The sequence below is a fragment of the Natrix helvetica genome, assembly GCF_964273705.1.
Source record: "Natrix helvetica genome assembly, chromosome: 15".
Lineage (NCBI taxonomy): Eukaryota > Metazoa > Chordata > Lepidosauria > Squamata > Natricidae > Natrix > Natrix helvetica.
The window spans coordinates 7,181,931-7,199,019 of record NC_138565.1 but is presented as its reverse complement, the minus strand read 5'-3'; the positions used below and the strand labels follow the sequence as shown (position 1 = coordinate 7,199,019).

The 17,089-nt window shown below is 47.4% G+C and overlaps 1 protein-coding gene across 1 annotated transcript in view; it reads left to right on the top strand.

Annotated features, from left to right (window-relative positions):
- The window catches only part of DENND1A (DENN domain containing 1A), a 224,199-nt gene that overhangs the window by 195,409 nt on the left and 11,701 nt on the right, over window positions 1-17,089 (top strand). Inside the window, exon 20 of the mRNA XM_081967098.1 lies at window positions 10,129-10,217. Coding sequence (XP_081823224.1) covers window positions 10,129-10,217 — 89 coding nt within the window. The remainder of the gene's footprint in view (window positions 1-10,128; window positions 10,218-17,089) is intronic.

Sequence of the window (17,089 nt, the reverse complement as noted above, 5' to 3'; positions counted from 1 at the left end):
ATCACAACACAAGATGGCGATTGGTCGAGCAGTGTTTCCAGCGTGGGGATTTCATGACTCTCCACTCCCTTGCATGCTGCTTAGCCTTGTGCACTTGCTCTTAACTGTCCGGTGTGGGTTCGCCAACTCTCAAGGAAGGGGGCATTTAACAGGGCATCGTTAGGGTGGATTTATCTCCCTTACTACGTGTGTGTGTCGAAGATGGTTGCTGGAACGCATCTGTCTCCGTTGCTCCAATCTTTTGATTCAGTATCCCATTATTTTTTGAGTGCTTTATTTCAACCTAAAGGGACGCAATGGCTCAGTGGCTAAGATGCTGAGCTTGTCGATCAGAAAGGTCGGCAGTTCGGCGGTTCGAATCCCTAGCGCCGCATAACGGAGTGAGCTCCCGTGACTCGTCCCAGCTTCTGCCAACCGAGCAGTTCGAAAGCATGTCAAGAATGCAAGTAGAAAAATAGGGACCACCTTTGGTGGGAAAGGAACGGCGTTCTGTGCGCCTTGGGCGTTGAGTCATGCCGGCCACATGACCACGGAGACGTCTTCGGACAGCGCTGGCTCTTCAGCTTTGAAACGGAGATGAGCACCGCCCCCTAGAGTTAGGAACGACTAGCACATATGTGTGAGGGGAACCTTTACCTTTTATTACAACCTAAGGAGGGGAAAAATTGCACCCTATTTGCTTTATTTTCCACCCAGTAGAATCTCAATTGATTTTGGTTTTCAGCTAACATGTTTTCGATCACCCACGCGAAACGAGCTTGCCTCCAGAAGTTGTGGGTGCTCCATTGCTGGAGGTTTTTGAGAAGAGACTGGACAGCTATCTTTTTGTAATGGTTTACGGTCTGCTGCTTAAGCAGAGGGGGTTGGACTAGAAGACCTCCAGGGTCCCCTCCACACCTGTTTATTCGGTATTCCGTTCCAAGTTGAGCTGACGTCTTAACTCTTACCCAGCTGGTTTCAACTCTCCGCTTGCATGCCCTGGTCATCTTGACGTGTGATGGGTCACTTGGCCTTGTGGTCAACATGATGGATCAAATTTAAGAGGCACAGTGGAAGGAACTGTTTGTCAGAGTTCCAAACAGCATCCAAATTTAAATCAGAGTCCGAGGCAAAGGATTGCTCAAAGTTCCAATGTATGAAGAGAGCCATGTTGGCACATCTGGGAAAAAACAAATCTGAAAGCTTCCCGGTTTTCCCCACCCAGTTGAAAGTTCAAGATCTTGCCCCCACACCCACAAGTCCATCCCATGGTCCAATCTCCCACTGCCATGCTGGCAGTTCTACCACCCATCCAGTTCCGGTCAAGTGCAGAGATGCAAAGACAAAGGATGACCTTGCCTTTCTAGAAAGAATTTTGTTATGGCTACATAGCGTCTAACTCCATACAATCCCCCCTCCTATTTTCCCACCATAATAGAAAATGCATAGCAGAATCATAGAAAGTGTGGCAGGCCAAAGATCCAAAGGAAAAGATGGCTGCAGGCCTGACACTCCCCTCATCCAGCTGGCCTTTGGGTCTCTCTTTCCCAAACTCTCTGGTGTAGGGTCCAAGTCCATCCCATGGTCCAATATCCTAAGGCCACGAAGACAGAGTCCACCCATCCAGTTCCGGTCAGTTGCAGAAGTGCAGAGACAAAGGATGACCTTGGTTTTCTAGAAAGGATTTTGTTATGGCTACCTATCATCAAACTCCGTACAATCCCATTATCCATGGGAGAATTCACGTTTTTGAAAACATACCTCTGGATCAAGGTAGAACCAAGATGGAGGTAGTTCACATTAGTCACCCAGGTCCCCTTCCAGCAATCCTGGACCTCTGAGCCCCCAAGTAACCTGTTATGAGCGCAGCATTAGTTGCAGGATGTTTATGTCGCATGGATGCAATGTGCAGCAGCAGCCAAAGAAAGCTAACACAATCCTTGGTTGTATAAACAAGCGCCATAGAATAAAAATCACGTGAAGTGTTAGTACCGCTTTATAAATCCTCAAAAAAGCTTCCACACCCGGAATGCGGCATCCAGTTTTGGTCACCGCATTACGAAAAAGATGTTGAAACTTTGGGAAAAGTGCAGAGAAGAGCAACCGAGATGATTAAAGACACTTAAAACATAGGAAGAACGGCTGCAGGATTTGGGTTTGGCTAATCTAGAGAAAAGAAGGACTAAGGGGGACATGACAGCAGTCTTCCAGTGTTTGAGGAGCGGCCACAAAGAAGAGGAAGCCAAGCACCAGAAGGCAGGCAGGGCAAGAAACAAGGGATGGAAATTAATCAAGGAGAGAAGCAACCTGGAATTAAGGAGGAACTTCCTAACAGAACAATTAACCAGTGGAACATCTTGCCTTCAGTAACGGCGGGCACTCCATCACGGGAATTTTTTAAAGAGGAAACTGGACAGTCGCCTGTCTGAAGTGGTGTAGGGTCTCTTGCTTGAGCAGGGGTTGGGCTAGAAGACCTCTAAGGTGCCTTCCAGCTCGATTCTGATTGGGGGGGAAATTTAACCTTTCTTGGGTAGTGCGCATTTAAAATCCCACTGGAACCTGGCCAATTGTAGAGAGAGAGAAACAGAGAAACACAGAGAGAGAAAAACAGAGAAAGAGAGAGAGAGAGAGAGAGAGAGAGAAACAGAGAGAGAGAGTAAAATACACAGAGAGAGAAACAGAGAGAGAGAGAGAGAGAGAGAAGAGAGAGAGAGAAACACAGAAAAACAGAAAGAGAGAAGTTGAGAGAGAGAGAGTAAAATACACAGACAGAGAGAAACAGAAAACACACAGAGAGAAACAGAGAGAGAGAGAAACAGAGAGAAGCTGAGAGAGAGAGTAAAATACACAGAGAGAGAAACAGAGAGAGAGAAGAGAGAGAGAAACACAGAAAAACAGAAAGAGAGAAGTTGAGAGAGAGAGAGTAAAATACACAGACAGAGAGAAACAGAAAACACACAGAGAGAAACAGAGAGAGAGAGAAACAGAGAGAAGCTGAGAGACAGAGTAAAATTCACAGAGAGAAAAACAGAGAGTGTGTGTGAGAAACAGAGAGAGAAAAACAGAGAGAAGCTGAAAGAGAGTAAAATACACACAGAGAGAGAAAAACAGAGAGAGAAAAACAGAAACAGAGAAAGAGAAGCTGAGAGAGAGAGTAAAATACACAGAGAGAGAGAAAAATAGAGAGAGAAGCAGAGAGAGAGAGAGAGAGAAGCAGAGAGAGAAAGAGAGAGAAAGAGAAAGAGAAGCAGAGAGAGAAAGAGAGAGAGAGAAAGAGTAAAATACAGAGAGAGAGAAAAAATAGAGAGAGAGAAGCAGAGAGAGAGAAGCAGAGAGAGAGAGAGAGAGAAATAGAGAAAAATAGAGAGAGAAGCAGAGAAAGAGAGAAGCAGAGAGAGAGAGAGAGAAGCAAAGAGAAAGAGAGAGAGAGAAGCAAAGAGAGAAAGAGAGAGAGAAGCAGAGAGAGAAAGAGAGAGAGAAATAGAGAAAAATAGAGAGAGAAGGAGAGAGAGAGAAGCAGAGAGAGAGAGAGAAGCAAAGAGAGAAAGAGAGAGAGAGAAGCAAAGAGAGAAAGAGAGAGAGAGAAGCAGAGAGAGAAAGAGAGAGAGAAATAGAGAAAAATAGAGAGAGAAGCAGAGAAAGAGAGAAGCAGAGAGAGAGAGAAGCATAGAGAGAGAAAGAGAGAGAGAGAGAGAGAGAGAAGCAGAGAGAGAGAAAGAGAGAGAGAGAGAGAGAAGCAGAGAGAGAGAGAAGCAGAGAGAGAGAAAGAGAGAGAGAGAGAGAAGCAGAGAGAGAGAGAAGCAGAGAGAGAAAGGGAGAGAGAGAAGCAAAGAGAGAGAGAGAAGCAGAGAGAAAAACAGAGAGAAAGAGAGAAATAGAGAAAAACAGAGAGAGAAGCAGAGAGAGAGAGAGAGGGAGAGAGAGAGAGAGAGAGAGAGAGAGAGAGAGAAGCAGAGAGAGAGAGAGAGCGCCTTCGCCCCAGCAGTGGAAGTGCCATCTCTGGCAGAGAAGTCCCCTCTCCAAGAAGGCCAACTGAAAGGTGAAAGGCTTTGCAGCAAGTGACAAACCAGCTTTAGGCTTAATTAAACAGTCTCTCCCTCCCCCCCCCTTCTTCCCCGTCCCTCCCTCCTGGGCTGGCTTCTCTCTCCCCCCCCCGCCCCGGCTTCCTCCCTCTCCCCTCTCCCCTCCCTCCCCGTGTTTTATCATCCCTAATGAAGCAGTCTCTTCCATCCATCCTGCTGATTGCCAAGCCTTCTCCTTTGTTTGCTGGCACTCAGCCATGCAAGCCCTGCTCTGGCAGCCCAGATCCCCTAATTAGCTCTGTTGTTCTTTTCCTCCGATGTTTCTCCGCCTTGCAAGTTCACACGAAGTGCGTCCCCCCCCTCTCCCCCTGCAAACTTAATCCTTCCTTGCCTGCCATAAATTCGCCACTCTTAAGCCTCTTCTGGATGGACGGACTGACGGACGGGAGGGAAGGAGATCAGCCTTGTGGGCTGCACCGCTGACCCGGGCTCGGAGGCTTCTGACACCTGACCCCCATCCATCCCATGTGGGGAGGGGAGCCATAACATTCAGTGTCTCTCCAGAAGACCCGTGGACGCTCTCCTCCCCCTCTTCCTCCAGCCCTCGTCCGTGGGGCTGGGCTCCTCCTGGATAGAGCATTTCAGATCCAAGAAGGGCTCTTCCAAGCCTCCCTAGACAGACCCTTGGGTTTCCTGCAGTTCAAACCAAGGAGGCCCCCTTTCCTTTGGCCAAGGACTCAACAGTCTCCAAGAATGTAGAATAACAGAAGAGTTGGAAGGGACCTTGGAGGTCATCTCATCTCATTTCATCCATCCATCCATCTATCTATTTATCTATCTATCTAACAGATTAACAAGAGTTGGAAGGGACCTTGGAGGTCATCTCATCTCTCCCATCCATCCATCTATCTATTTATCTATCTATCTAACAGATTAACAAGAGTTGGAAGGGACCTTGGAGGTCATCTCATCTCATCCATCCATCCATCTATCTATTTATCTATCTATCTAACAGATTAACAAGAGTTGGAAGGGGCCTTGGAGATCATCTCATCCATCCATCCATCCATCTATCTATTTATCTATCTATCTAACAGATTAACAAGAGTTGGAAGGGACCTTGGAGGTCATCTCATCTCATCCATCCATCCATCTATCTATTTATCTATCTATCTAACAGATTAACAGAGTTAGAAGGCACCTTGTAGGTCTTCTAGTCCAACCCCCCGGCCCAAGCAGGAGACAATACACCATTTCTGACAGATGGCAATCCAATCTCTTCATGAAAGCCTCCAGTGATGAAGCTCCCACAACTTTGAAGGCAACTTCTGTTCCATGGGTTGCTTGTTCTCCCTGTCGGAAAATTCCTCCTTATTTCCAGGTTGAATCTCTCCTTGGCCAGTTTCCATTCATTATTCGTTGTCTGGCCTTCGGGTGCTTTGGAAAACAGCTTGACCCCCTCCTCTCTGTGGCAGCCCCTCAAATATTGGAAGATGCTCTCCTGTCTCCCCTGGTCCTTCTCTTCACTGGATTAGCCATGCCCAGTTCCTGCAACCATAGACCACACTTGGAATACTACATCCAGCTTTGATTACCATGATATGAAAAAGATGTCGATACTCTAGAAAGAGTGCAGAGAAGAGCAACAGAGATGATTAGGGGACTGGAGGGCTTTCTGATCAACAAGCTCAGCGTCTTTGCCACTGTCCCTTTGTGACAGCCCATAGGATGTCTATATTTCCATGAAGGGACAGAAATAATTTTTGGGGACTGTGGAGAAAATTGGGGTGCCCAAGACTAACCCATTTTGAGGTCAAGTGTTAAGTGAGTGGGAACTCCTCCCTGCTTCATTTCACGAGTCCCTTTCGGGAGAGGGGGCGGTCTAGAAGCATTAAATATTATTATTATTATTATTATTATTATTATTATTATTATTATTATTATTATTATTATTATTATTATTATTATTATTAAATATTCACCGGATGCTTCGAAGAAGCTGCTCAAACCAAACTGCTTATTAACCATGAAGAAGAACAAGACTCAATCAATCAATCAGAATAGAACGGGAAGTCTTCTAGTCCAACCCTTTGCTCAAGCAGGTGTTGTGGCCCACTATCGGCCAGCAGAGTCAGACAGTGAGGAGGTTGGGGAGGAAGATGGGCCAGTCCTGGAGTCTGGGGAAGGCTCTGAGGAGGGCTCTGTGTCAGAGGCAGATTGGGGGCCAGGGCCATCTGGGAGTTATGCGCTGCCTCCAGAGTCTGACATCAGCGAGGCAGAAGAACAGCTGGAGCCTGTTCCCAGTGTGCGCATGCGTAGAGCTGCCAGAAAGCAAGAACAATTAAGAAAACAGGGTCGACTTGGGAGTAAGGCTTGGAGATGATTGGCTCCTCCCATAAGACATAAAAGAGGAGCAAACAGGGCGTGAGCTTTTGCAGGAAGCAATTAGTTCATCCGGTCGGTTCAACCTTGGAAAAGTTGACTCTGTGCTAAGTTTGGCCTTGCTCTGCATTTGGCAATTAGGCAGCATTCCCAGGGAGATAAAGCGGGGTGGTTGATCAACATTCCCCTGAAAGACTGTGGCAACTCGAGCAGACATCTGTCGGACTCTTCACAGACTGTTTGGGAAGCCTTGCAGACTGGGAATGACCATAATTCACGGCCGTCTAAATAAAAGAGGGTTTGGGGGGACTAAGATTGGGATCTATGCTTTCTCGGGAAGCCTAGGAGACCCCATACCTGTGTTGGAGAAACCAGTGCACTCGTGCTGCACTGGCCAGCTGGTCTTGGTGCACACCAGAGCACTGGAAACTCGTAGACCAGCTGGCTGGTGTGCATGTATGCGTGTTCTGGTTTGGCCACTCGATGCTGAAAAGGTTCACCATCACTGCCCTATCCCATTGCAGACAGGATAGAATGGAATGGAATAGAATATTGGAATGAAGAATGGAATGGAATGGAATGGAATAGAATAGAATAGAATAGAATAGAAGGATAGGACAGAATGGAATAGAATATTGGAATGAAGAATAGAATAGAATAGAATAGAATAGAATAGAATAGAAGGATAGGACAGAATGGAATAGAATATTGGAATGAAGAATAGAATGGAATAGAATAGAATAGAAGGATAGGATAGGATAGGATAGGATAGGATAGGATAGGACAGAATGGAATAGAATATTGGAATGAAGAATAGAATGGAATAGAATAGAATAGAATAGAATAGAATAGAAGGATAGGATAGGACAGAATGGAATAGAATATTGGAATGAAGAATAGAATGGAATGGAATGAAATAGAATAGAACAGAACAGAACAGAAGGATAGACTAGGACGGAATAGAATGGAATGGAATAGAATATTGGAATGAAGAATGGAATGGGAATGGAACGGGAATGGAATGGAATAGAAGAGAAGAGAAGAGTTGGAAGGGACCTTGGAGGTCTTCTAGTCCAGCCCCCTGCTCAAGCAGGAGAACCTATACAATCTCAGATAAGCGGCTGCCCAGTCTCTTCTTAAAAGCCTCCAGTGATGGAGCACCCACAACCTCTGGTGGCAAGCTGTTCCACTGGGTAATTGTCCTCCCTGTTAGGAAGCGTCTCCTGAATTCTAGGTTGCTCCTCTCCTTGATTAACGTCTTGTCCTGCCTTCTGGTGCTTTGGAGAATAAGTTGATCCTGTCCTCTTTGTGGCAGCCTCCCAAAGTTTGGAATCTGTCGTGTCCCCCTTGTCTTGTCATCCTTGGCTTTGTCATCGCTGGAGCACAAACTCATTTCTGGTTTCTCCTTGCTTAGCTCTGCGCAGTCGCTTAGTTTCACCCACCCTCTGATTCATGCTGTGATAGGAAGCCTTGCCTCGATTTTTCCTAGTTTGCGGTGTCCTGGCTAAAGTGTGATGAATGGTATAAGCCAGGGGTGAAATCCACTTAGCTTTGCTACTGGTTCGGTAGCAATGCGAGCCCATGCGCACAGGACCTTCTGGGCATGCGCAGAGGGTCAAAAATGGACATGATGGCATCCGGGTGGGAGGGCGGAGCCCGCTACCGAGCGCACCTGCAAAGGTAAGCCGGGGGGGGGGGGGAATCCGCTGTGCCACGCGATTGAGATTAGCTAGAAAGCAGGAAATTCTGCTTTCTGGCTACTACCGTATTTTTCGGAGTATAAGACGCACCTTTTTCCCTCAAAGAAGAGGGTGAAAATCTGGGTGCGTCTTATACACTGAATATAACATTTTTGGCCTCCCTAAACCCTGCCCCCTTTGCAAAAATGGCCATGCATAGCCTTTAGGAGGCTTCCAGAGTGCTCCTGGGGCCTGGGGAGGGCAAAAACGAGCAAAAAACAGACTCGTTTTTGCCCCCTCCCCCAGTCCCCAGGAGCACTCTATAAGCCTCCTAAAGGCTATGCATGCTCTTTTTTGGACAAAAAATGGGCCGTTTCTTCCTTGTTTTGGGGGAGGCAGCCCCCAGCAGCACTCTACAAGCCTCCTAAAGGCTACTCATGCCCTTTTTTTTTGGACAAAAAACAGGCCCATTTTTCAAAAAAAAATCCATTTTGGGGAGGTCTGCAGAGTGCAAAAACTTTTTTTTAAATTTGCCTCTTCAAAATCTTGGTGCGTCTTATATTCCGGTGCGTCTTATACTCCGGAAAATATGGTAATATAAATTGCGTGTCACAGCTGATCTTTGGAAAAATGCCTTCGGCGTTGAGTCATGCCGGCCACATGACCACGGAGACGTCTCCGGACAGCACTGGCTCTTCGGCTTTGAAACAGATGAGTATCGCCCCCTAGAGCCGGGAACGACTAGCACATATGCGCAAGGGGAACTTTTACCTATACCTGCCTCAAAAGTAGCGATAGGCGCCTCCCAAGTGTTGTGGCTGCCATCTTTACTCTTTGGACCATACCCTGAAGATACCCCTAGTCCCTTTGAGAAGTCCTACTCCAGTTGTCCTTCTCTCAAAAGTTACACTGCTGTCTCTGCTGCTTCTACCTTATCCTCCTGACCAATGAATGTCTTCCTTGTGTCCTCTGCATATTTTTGCATAGCGGCAGGCTTGCATTGCCTTAAAAAAAAAAAGCCAAGCATGTTTAGTTGAGTTTAATTTACTTGATTGTCATTGCACCCTGTGCAACAAAATTAAATGCCGTCTTCAGCGTACATTATAACTATAAAAATAAAACACAAATGCACCTCCTTCACATTCTATACAATTGAAATTGAAAACCTCTGATATATGCACTATACAGTAGAATTCAATATAGTTACTGCCCTGGGATAGAAGCTGTTTTTCAGCCTATTTGTCCATGTTTTTATTGTCCTGTACCGGCTGCCAGATGGTAATAGTTAAAAAAAAAAAAGAGGTGCCCAGGATGAGATTGATCTTTAAGGATGTTTTAAACTTTCTTAAGGCAGCGGGAGCTACATAGCTCTTCCAAAGAGGGGAGAGGGCAACCCATGACCCTCTGGGCAATGACGTTGACCCTCTGGAGCGATGTCCTATCTGCCCCTGTGCAACTGGCAAACCAGACACAGGCGCAATAAATTAAAATACTCTCTACGGTGCAGCGGTAGAAGGTCACCAGGAGTTTTCCATCCAGTTGTTGTTTCCCAAGAAGTCTCAGGTCGTATCATCTCTGCTGGACCCTTTTGACCAGGGCTGCAATGTGAGTTGTCCCAGGTCAGGTCCTCTTTTTATGACAACACCCAGAAACTTAAAACTGGCCCCTTGCCCCACTCTGTCTCCATTGCTAAGCAAGGGCTGGATGCCTGATCTATTCCTTCTACAGTCCACTATAAACGCTCCTTGGTCTTATTGGGGTTAAGGACCACGTTACGGTCTCCACACCACGAAAGCAACAGGTCCACCTCATCTCAATAGGCAGACTCATCTCCCCCCCCCAAGATTAATCCCACCGCATGTTGATCCCATGGCTTTGTCTACACTGTAGTTCTCATGGTCCAGGAAGGTATCTTTTCCCCAGAAAGTTTGTTCGGTTTGGCAAAGGATGATACAACATTTTCAGAAATGTTGTGGCGAGATCTTTGATTGGGGAAGGATTGCATCGTATCCCTTCTCCGGCGCATGTCAGAATCACTGGTGCATCTCCGCTTGGTGTCCCCATAGGTTCGGCCGCCCAGACCCCAAGTTGTGCGAAGACCCAAAGGCAACGTTGCTGTGGATGGTCAAAGGACATCGGTCTCCAGCCCAGAACAGTGAGTATCTGACTCTCAGATTCCTCCTTCGTTAAAACTTGGTGGAACGCGATTGCCCTCTGGTGGAGGAAACTTGGAGACTCTTTGTCCTGTTGCTTCTGGGCGCCTGGTCCCTCCTTTTCTCTTCTACTCATCACCCTTGCAAAGTGTAGAGTTAAAATTGAGAAATCCCCATGCGTGAATAATAATAAGGGCTCCATAGGGGGATAACAAGGCCAAATCCAGACTAAACATCTGGCTGTCTGACCAACCATGTTGAAGAAGACAGAAAATGTCCTATTTTGCCCCAATAGGCCACAATTTGGTCTACTACGCAGCTTACCAGGCCAACTGTACAATATTCCTGCATTTTTCTCAGTGTCACCCTTGAATTTATTCTGCTGTCAGTTGTCCGCTGGATTTCCCCCCTCCCCCCTTCTCCTTTTTGGTGTTTTGGGATGGTGAAAAGTGAGGGGGGGGTGGTTCTGGTTGAAAGATTTATTTTTTTATCTATTTATTTCGTCAAGCATGTATTAGATAACCTATATAAGTCTAAACAGGAATTTGAATACATGAAATGCATATGAATACAAGGGAACATTAGGACAGGGACGGAAGGCAGGCTGGTGCGCTTATGCATGCCCCCTTTTACGGACCTCTTAGGAATGGGGTGAGGTCCAGGAGAGACAGTTGAAGGTTGAAGTTATGGGGGGTTTGAGGATGTAACAACGGAGTCAGGTAGAGCATTCCAGGCGTTGACCACTCTGTGGCTGAAGTTGCATTTTCTGCAATCGAGTTTGGAGCAGTTTACCTTGAGTTTGTACCTATTGTGTGCTCGTGAATTGTTGCAGTTGAAGCTGAAGTAGTCATTGACAGGTAGGACGTTGTAGCAGATAATTTTATGTACTACGTTTAGGTCAGACTGAAGGTAGCATAGTTCTGCTAAGCCCAAAATTTCAAGCCTAGTGGCATAAGGTATTCTGTTGCGAGCAGAGGAGTGGAGGACTCTTCTCGTGAAATATCTCCGGACTCGCTCGATTGTATTAATGTCCGATATACAATGTAGATTCCAGGCAGACGAGCTGTATTCGAGGATTGGTCTAGCAAAGGTTTTGTTTGCTCTGGTTAGCAGAACAATATTACCGGAGAAGAAGCTACACAAGATGAGGTTAACAACTCTCAATGCCTTTTTGGCAATGCTGTTACAGTGGGGCTCTGGCACTTAAATCGTTTGAGATGAGTACTCCCAGGTTCCTCGACAGAGTGTGGGTCGTGTCCACGCACCTTGTATTTTGCGCCCTGATTTTTTCTTTTTTTGCCAATGTGCAAGACAGAGCAACAAGAGCGAGAAAGTTTCTCACTTACCAACTCTTGCCGGAAAATAAAACCCCAGAAAGGACACTATTGGGTGAGTCAGACATCCGCCGTGCTGTGGGTTTTACTACGATACTCGCAGTTGTAGTTCCAACCCATGGCCAATTGCTCCTTGAGAGGGGGAAGAGAAACAGGTGGGAAAGCTTTTGATGGAAATCCATAATCACGTGTCCAAAAAAAGGAGATTTCAACGTCTCATGGTAAACATGCCAGCAATGTCCTGCCGATGACTCATTATCCCAGGCCACAGAGAAAAAGATATTATTCAAGTGGGCCTTAATTTTTGGAGAAATAGCGGAAGGTCTCCAGTTCCATCAGGGACAGGAGGAAAGATCTAAACTCTTTGGCTGCTTTCGAGGTGGGGGGCTTCCTCCTGGTGTCGGGGTTCCAAGTAACACCCCCCAATGCAAGGCTTGAGGTTCCTCCAAGTTCCGTTTTATTAGAGACGTCACATTGGCACATCTGGGAAAACCCGAATCTGAAAGCTTCCAGGTTTCCCCCCCATTCAAAGGAAAGTTCCAGTCCCTGCCCAGCACCCACATGTCCGTCCCATGGACCAATCAGCCACCGTCCAAAACTGGAGATGCCTCCCAGTCACCTCATTGCAGCTGCAAGGCGAGATGACCTTGACTTTCTGAGAAAGAATGTTGTTATGGCTACATATCACCCACACTCTATACCAGGGATGGCGAACCATTTTCTTACGGCATGCCAAAATTGTGTGTGCGCGCACGCGCTATTGCACATGCCTGCGTGTCCACACCAATTCAAACCTCCCCGCCCCACCTGCACATGTGACCCCCCCTGCACATGCGCGTACAATCCCTCCCCAAGCTCCGGAGGCTTTCCCGAAGCCTGGGGAGAGTGAAAAACCGGGCCAAAGGGCCAACCGGAAGTTCGTTCCCGAACTTCTTTCATTCCCGAACTTCCGGTTGGCTCGTTGGGGCTGTTTTTCGCCCTCCCCAGCCACCGGAGGGTTTCCTGAAGCCTGGGGAGGGCGAAAATTGCCTCCCCCGGCCCTCCGGAAGGCTGAAAATCAGCTGGCCGGTGCGCGCATGCGTGCCGGTGCTGACTGCTGGCGTGCCAGCAAACATGGCTCCGTTTGCCACCTATGGCACGCATTCCATAAGTTCACCATCACGGCTCTATACAATCCGCCCTCCCACTGGCTTCCAGGTGTGACCACGCTCCGCAGAACAAGGCCCCCTTCCCACCTCTCGGCAGACCTTCAGAAAGGCTTTGCGTTCATTGCCCCACTCAACGAGGGACCTGCAGAAAGTTGCCGCTGGTTCCTCCCGCGTGAAACAAACAAGGTTGGTCCAAGGGAACGGGGTGACAAACGAAGCGTCTTCCCTTGTGGCCTTCATTTAGTCTGAGGGAGACCTTGGGTGGTTGGGGGTGTGTGTGTTAAGCTGAGCCTGAAGTCTCCTTGCTGGGATTCCCAGGGGGAGTTCGGGGAACCCCTGGGTGGTTTATTTTTGCTGTGAAGGCTGCTTCGTTGTTGTTGTTTTGCAAAAGAAGAACAACGCATAACAACGTCAGTTAAAACATCAAGGCGGCGAGACCCACTGGCGAGGGTCTTAATCTGCCCAGGTTCTCCCCAAAAAAATCAACACGATGCACCAACACTGCAACTCCAGGAAGCCTCCCAGATTAATTGGAAAATTAGAGATTGAATGATGGTATCATTAAACATGCCTAAAAACATAACAATTAGCAATGAAATGATATAATCAAACAGTGAGTGATTAGATCAATGAAAGAATATATCTTCATCTAAGCGGATGTATTAATAGCAGAATTATATAGATGAATGGAAGGAATATGAATAGATCTACCCTGCATGTTTAAATGATATGGTGATTGGTATTAGAATTGTTAAGGTGGCTCAATGGCTAAGACGCTGAGCTTGTCGATCAGAAAGGTCGGCAGTTTGGTGGTTCGAATCCCTAGTTCTGCATAACGGAGTGAGCTCTCGTGACTTGTCCCAGCTTCTGCCAACCGAGCAGTTCGGAAGCACATAAAAAATGCGAGTAGAAAAATAGGAACCACCTTTGGCGGGAAGGGAACAGCGTTCCATGCGCCTTCGGCGTTGAATCATACCGGTCATATGACCACGGAGACGTCTTTGGACAGCGCTGGCTCTTTGGCTTTGAAACGGAGTTGAGCACCGCCCCCTAGAGTCAGGAATAACATATGTGCGATGGGAACCTTTACCTTTTACCAATGGATTGGATGAATGGGAAAAAAATATATGAATAGATCTACCCTATGTGTTTAAATGATATTGTGATTGGTATTAGAATTGTACATTGACACGCTGAACAATGAAAGAACGAAGGATGAAACTTTAACATAAATAGATGCGAAGAATTAAATAAGGGAAGTATGAATAATAAAGCAGGCGAAAGATTGAAGACAAAAGAAACGTCTTTGAATATTACGTTGACATGAATAAAAGTTACAAGAGAGATAGAAATAAGAGGGGGGAAACTGTATGTATGTATGTATGTATGTATTGTGTCACAACCCCTGGTATGCCCAAATATGGGAGGGAGCATACTGCTTCCCTTTTCTGTCTATCGGCTCACCCTAGGAGCCATCCGGGCAGAAAGCCATTTTTTTATGTTGCCTTGTTACATTTGTGTTGCATTTGTGCTGATAAATAATAGCTTGAAATAGATCTATACTAGTCTCCCTTTGTTTATTTATCAACACAAATGCAACACACACACACACACACACATACATATGTACACACACACATAACAAGATATATGTAAATAATAAGAGGGAGGTTTAGAAATTGAAGGACGGTAGTATCAGGTATGTTTATACAACATGAAACAAGGACAATGAAATGTAATAACCATGAGAAATAATATTACGTTTACTTGTATCCCAATGTAGGATGCCCAGGTATCCCGCTGTTCACGCATTGATATGCATAAATAATATAAAATAATAAACTTGACCAGAGGAAATTCTCCTCTGTAACACAGAGGAGGCACCAAAATAAATAACCAAGATGATATAAGGTCTCCTGCTGGAGCAGGGGGGTTGGACTAGATGACCTCCGAGATCCCTTCCAGCCCTGGATTGCTGTGCTTTTTCAAAGCATCCTCTGAAGCTGCCTCTGGCGCCAAGGTTCCTCTCTTTTTTTCTTCCTCTCCGTTTTCTCTGGGGAGCCAAAATGGGGCGCACCCCTGCTCCCCCATTATGGGTCTAGCAAGCCTACCTGCACTTACCTGGGAGCCAAAATGGAACACATGGGGACTCCTGGAAGGGGCGGGGCAGAAGGGGCGGGGCCAGTCAGAAGTGGTATTTGCCGGTTCCCCAAACCAGTTAAAATTTCCGCTACCGATTTGCCTGAACTGGTCAGAACCAGCTTCTGCTTCACAGCCCAGCCCGCTTGTCCAAGGAAGGGGATCAGTTTTAGATCAGCAGATCTAAAGTTGAGGGTCACCAAAGGCTACTATTTTCTCTCCTCCCTCTCTCCTTTCTCTCTTCTCTCCTTCTCTCCCTCCCTCCCTCCTCTCTTTCTGCTTTCTCTCTCTCTCTTTCGCTCTCTCCCCTTTTCTCCCCCCACCTTGCCGGTTCTCCAAACCAGTTAAAATTTCCGCTACCGATTTCCCCGAACTGGTCAGGACCAGCTTCCGCTTCACAGCCCAGCCCCCTTGTCCAAGGAAGGGGATCAGTTTTAGATCAGCAGATCTAAAGTTGAGGGTCACCAAAGGCTACTATTTTCTCTCCTCCCTCTCTCCTTTCTCTCGTCTCTCCCTCCCTCCCTGCTCTCTTTCTGCTTTCTCTCTCTCTTTCGCTCTCTCCCCCCACCTCCACTCCTCCCTCTCATTTATCTGTCTTAAGTACATTTAGGTGTCAATTAAATTTGAAATATCTACATTTGTCAGCTCTTGGTTTTTGGCCAGCCACGAGACGGCTGCAGATTTGTCCAGGAATCCTGACATATGGGGGTGGGGTGGGGAGGGGGTTGGAAGCCCCCGAAATGCAGACTGTCCTCATTAAAAAACCGAAGCGCCGATTCTCCGAACGGGAGACAGAGTCGCCGCCGAACACATCCCCGGCTTTATGGTGCCGTGTTTCTGACATGATATTTAAAAAGGAACAGCTACGGGCTGTCACGGCTGTCAGGCGCCGGCGCTAACCGGAGACACGTTAAACTAAACATTAGAAGGAGATCAGCAAGCCATCTGCACGGGAGCTTCGGAGGGGGGGGGGAAGACGAGGGCCCTTGCATCCGTGCCGAGCCTTCGGGATTGACGGACAGGCTGCCGTTCAGCCCCGGGCCCAACCACCTTTTCCCGCGAAGACAGCTCTTTGTGTGCCAAGCATGAGCCGGTGGCGGGTGGCAGCCGCTGGGAGAGAAAGCACACCGAATTGGGTTAATGAGGGAAGAGGCTCGGATGCCTCCAGCGAAGGTGGGAGAAGGGGAGGGGAGGAATATAATAAACAGCCCTCGACTTTTTTTCGACACGCCTCCCTTCAGCAAAATGGTTGAAGGCAGGGGTGGAATTTGGAGGTTGGGCTAAAAACCCTAGCTAGGGGGGATCACCCGAACCCGTGCAAACCCCAAGCAGCCCACCCGTGCATGGAAGATTACGGTGCAGCCCCCCCCCTCCTCCAGTGCCTAATTTTCACCCTCCATGGCCTCCTGCAGCACTTTTGCCAGCCGTTTTCGTCCCCGTTTTTGGTCCTTCTGCTCATTTTCGGCTCCGGTTTTATTTATTTGTCAACAAGTACAAGGAAACAAGCATGAAAACGCATGAACAAAATGGGTATAAATAAGCGAAACTCAGCCATAAACACATAAAAAGAGTGCATATCAATGGGGACAGTAGGACAGGGGCGGAAGGCCTGCTGGTGCGCTTACACATGCCCCATTTTACGGACCTCTTAGGAATGGGGTGAGGTCCACGGTAGACAGTTCAAGGTCAAAGGTATGGGGGGGTTTAGAGGAACTAACAACAAGATCGGGTAGGGTATTCCACGCATTTTCTACTACTATTGCTAAAAATCGTTTCGCCTGCAATCGAGATTAAAACGGATTACATTTGATTTGTATCTCTTGGTAAGCCCTTGTGTTATTGCAGTTGAAGCAAAAGTCGCCATCAACAGGTAGGACGTTATCTTGCGCACTAAGCTCAGGCCGGAACGTAGACGGCGTAGTTCAAGATTATCCAGGCCTAAAATTTCAAGCCTGGGGGGTATAGGGAATTTTAGGTTTTGGCCCATTTTCGGCCCACTTTCAGCCGGCTGCAGGAGGCCGTGGAGGGTGAAAACATGGCAGGGGAGGAGGGGGCGGACACAGCCTGTTTTAGCCACCAGGGGCACCAGGGGCAGGTCCTTTGATATTTCCACGCTGGCCCCGCGGGCCGGATTTAAGCAACCGGCAGGTTGGATGCGGCCCGCGGGCCGTGAGTTTGACACCTCTGGTGTAGGGTCTCCTGCTTGGGTGGGTTGGACTAGATGATCTACAAGGTCTCTTCCAACCCTGTTGA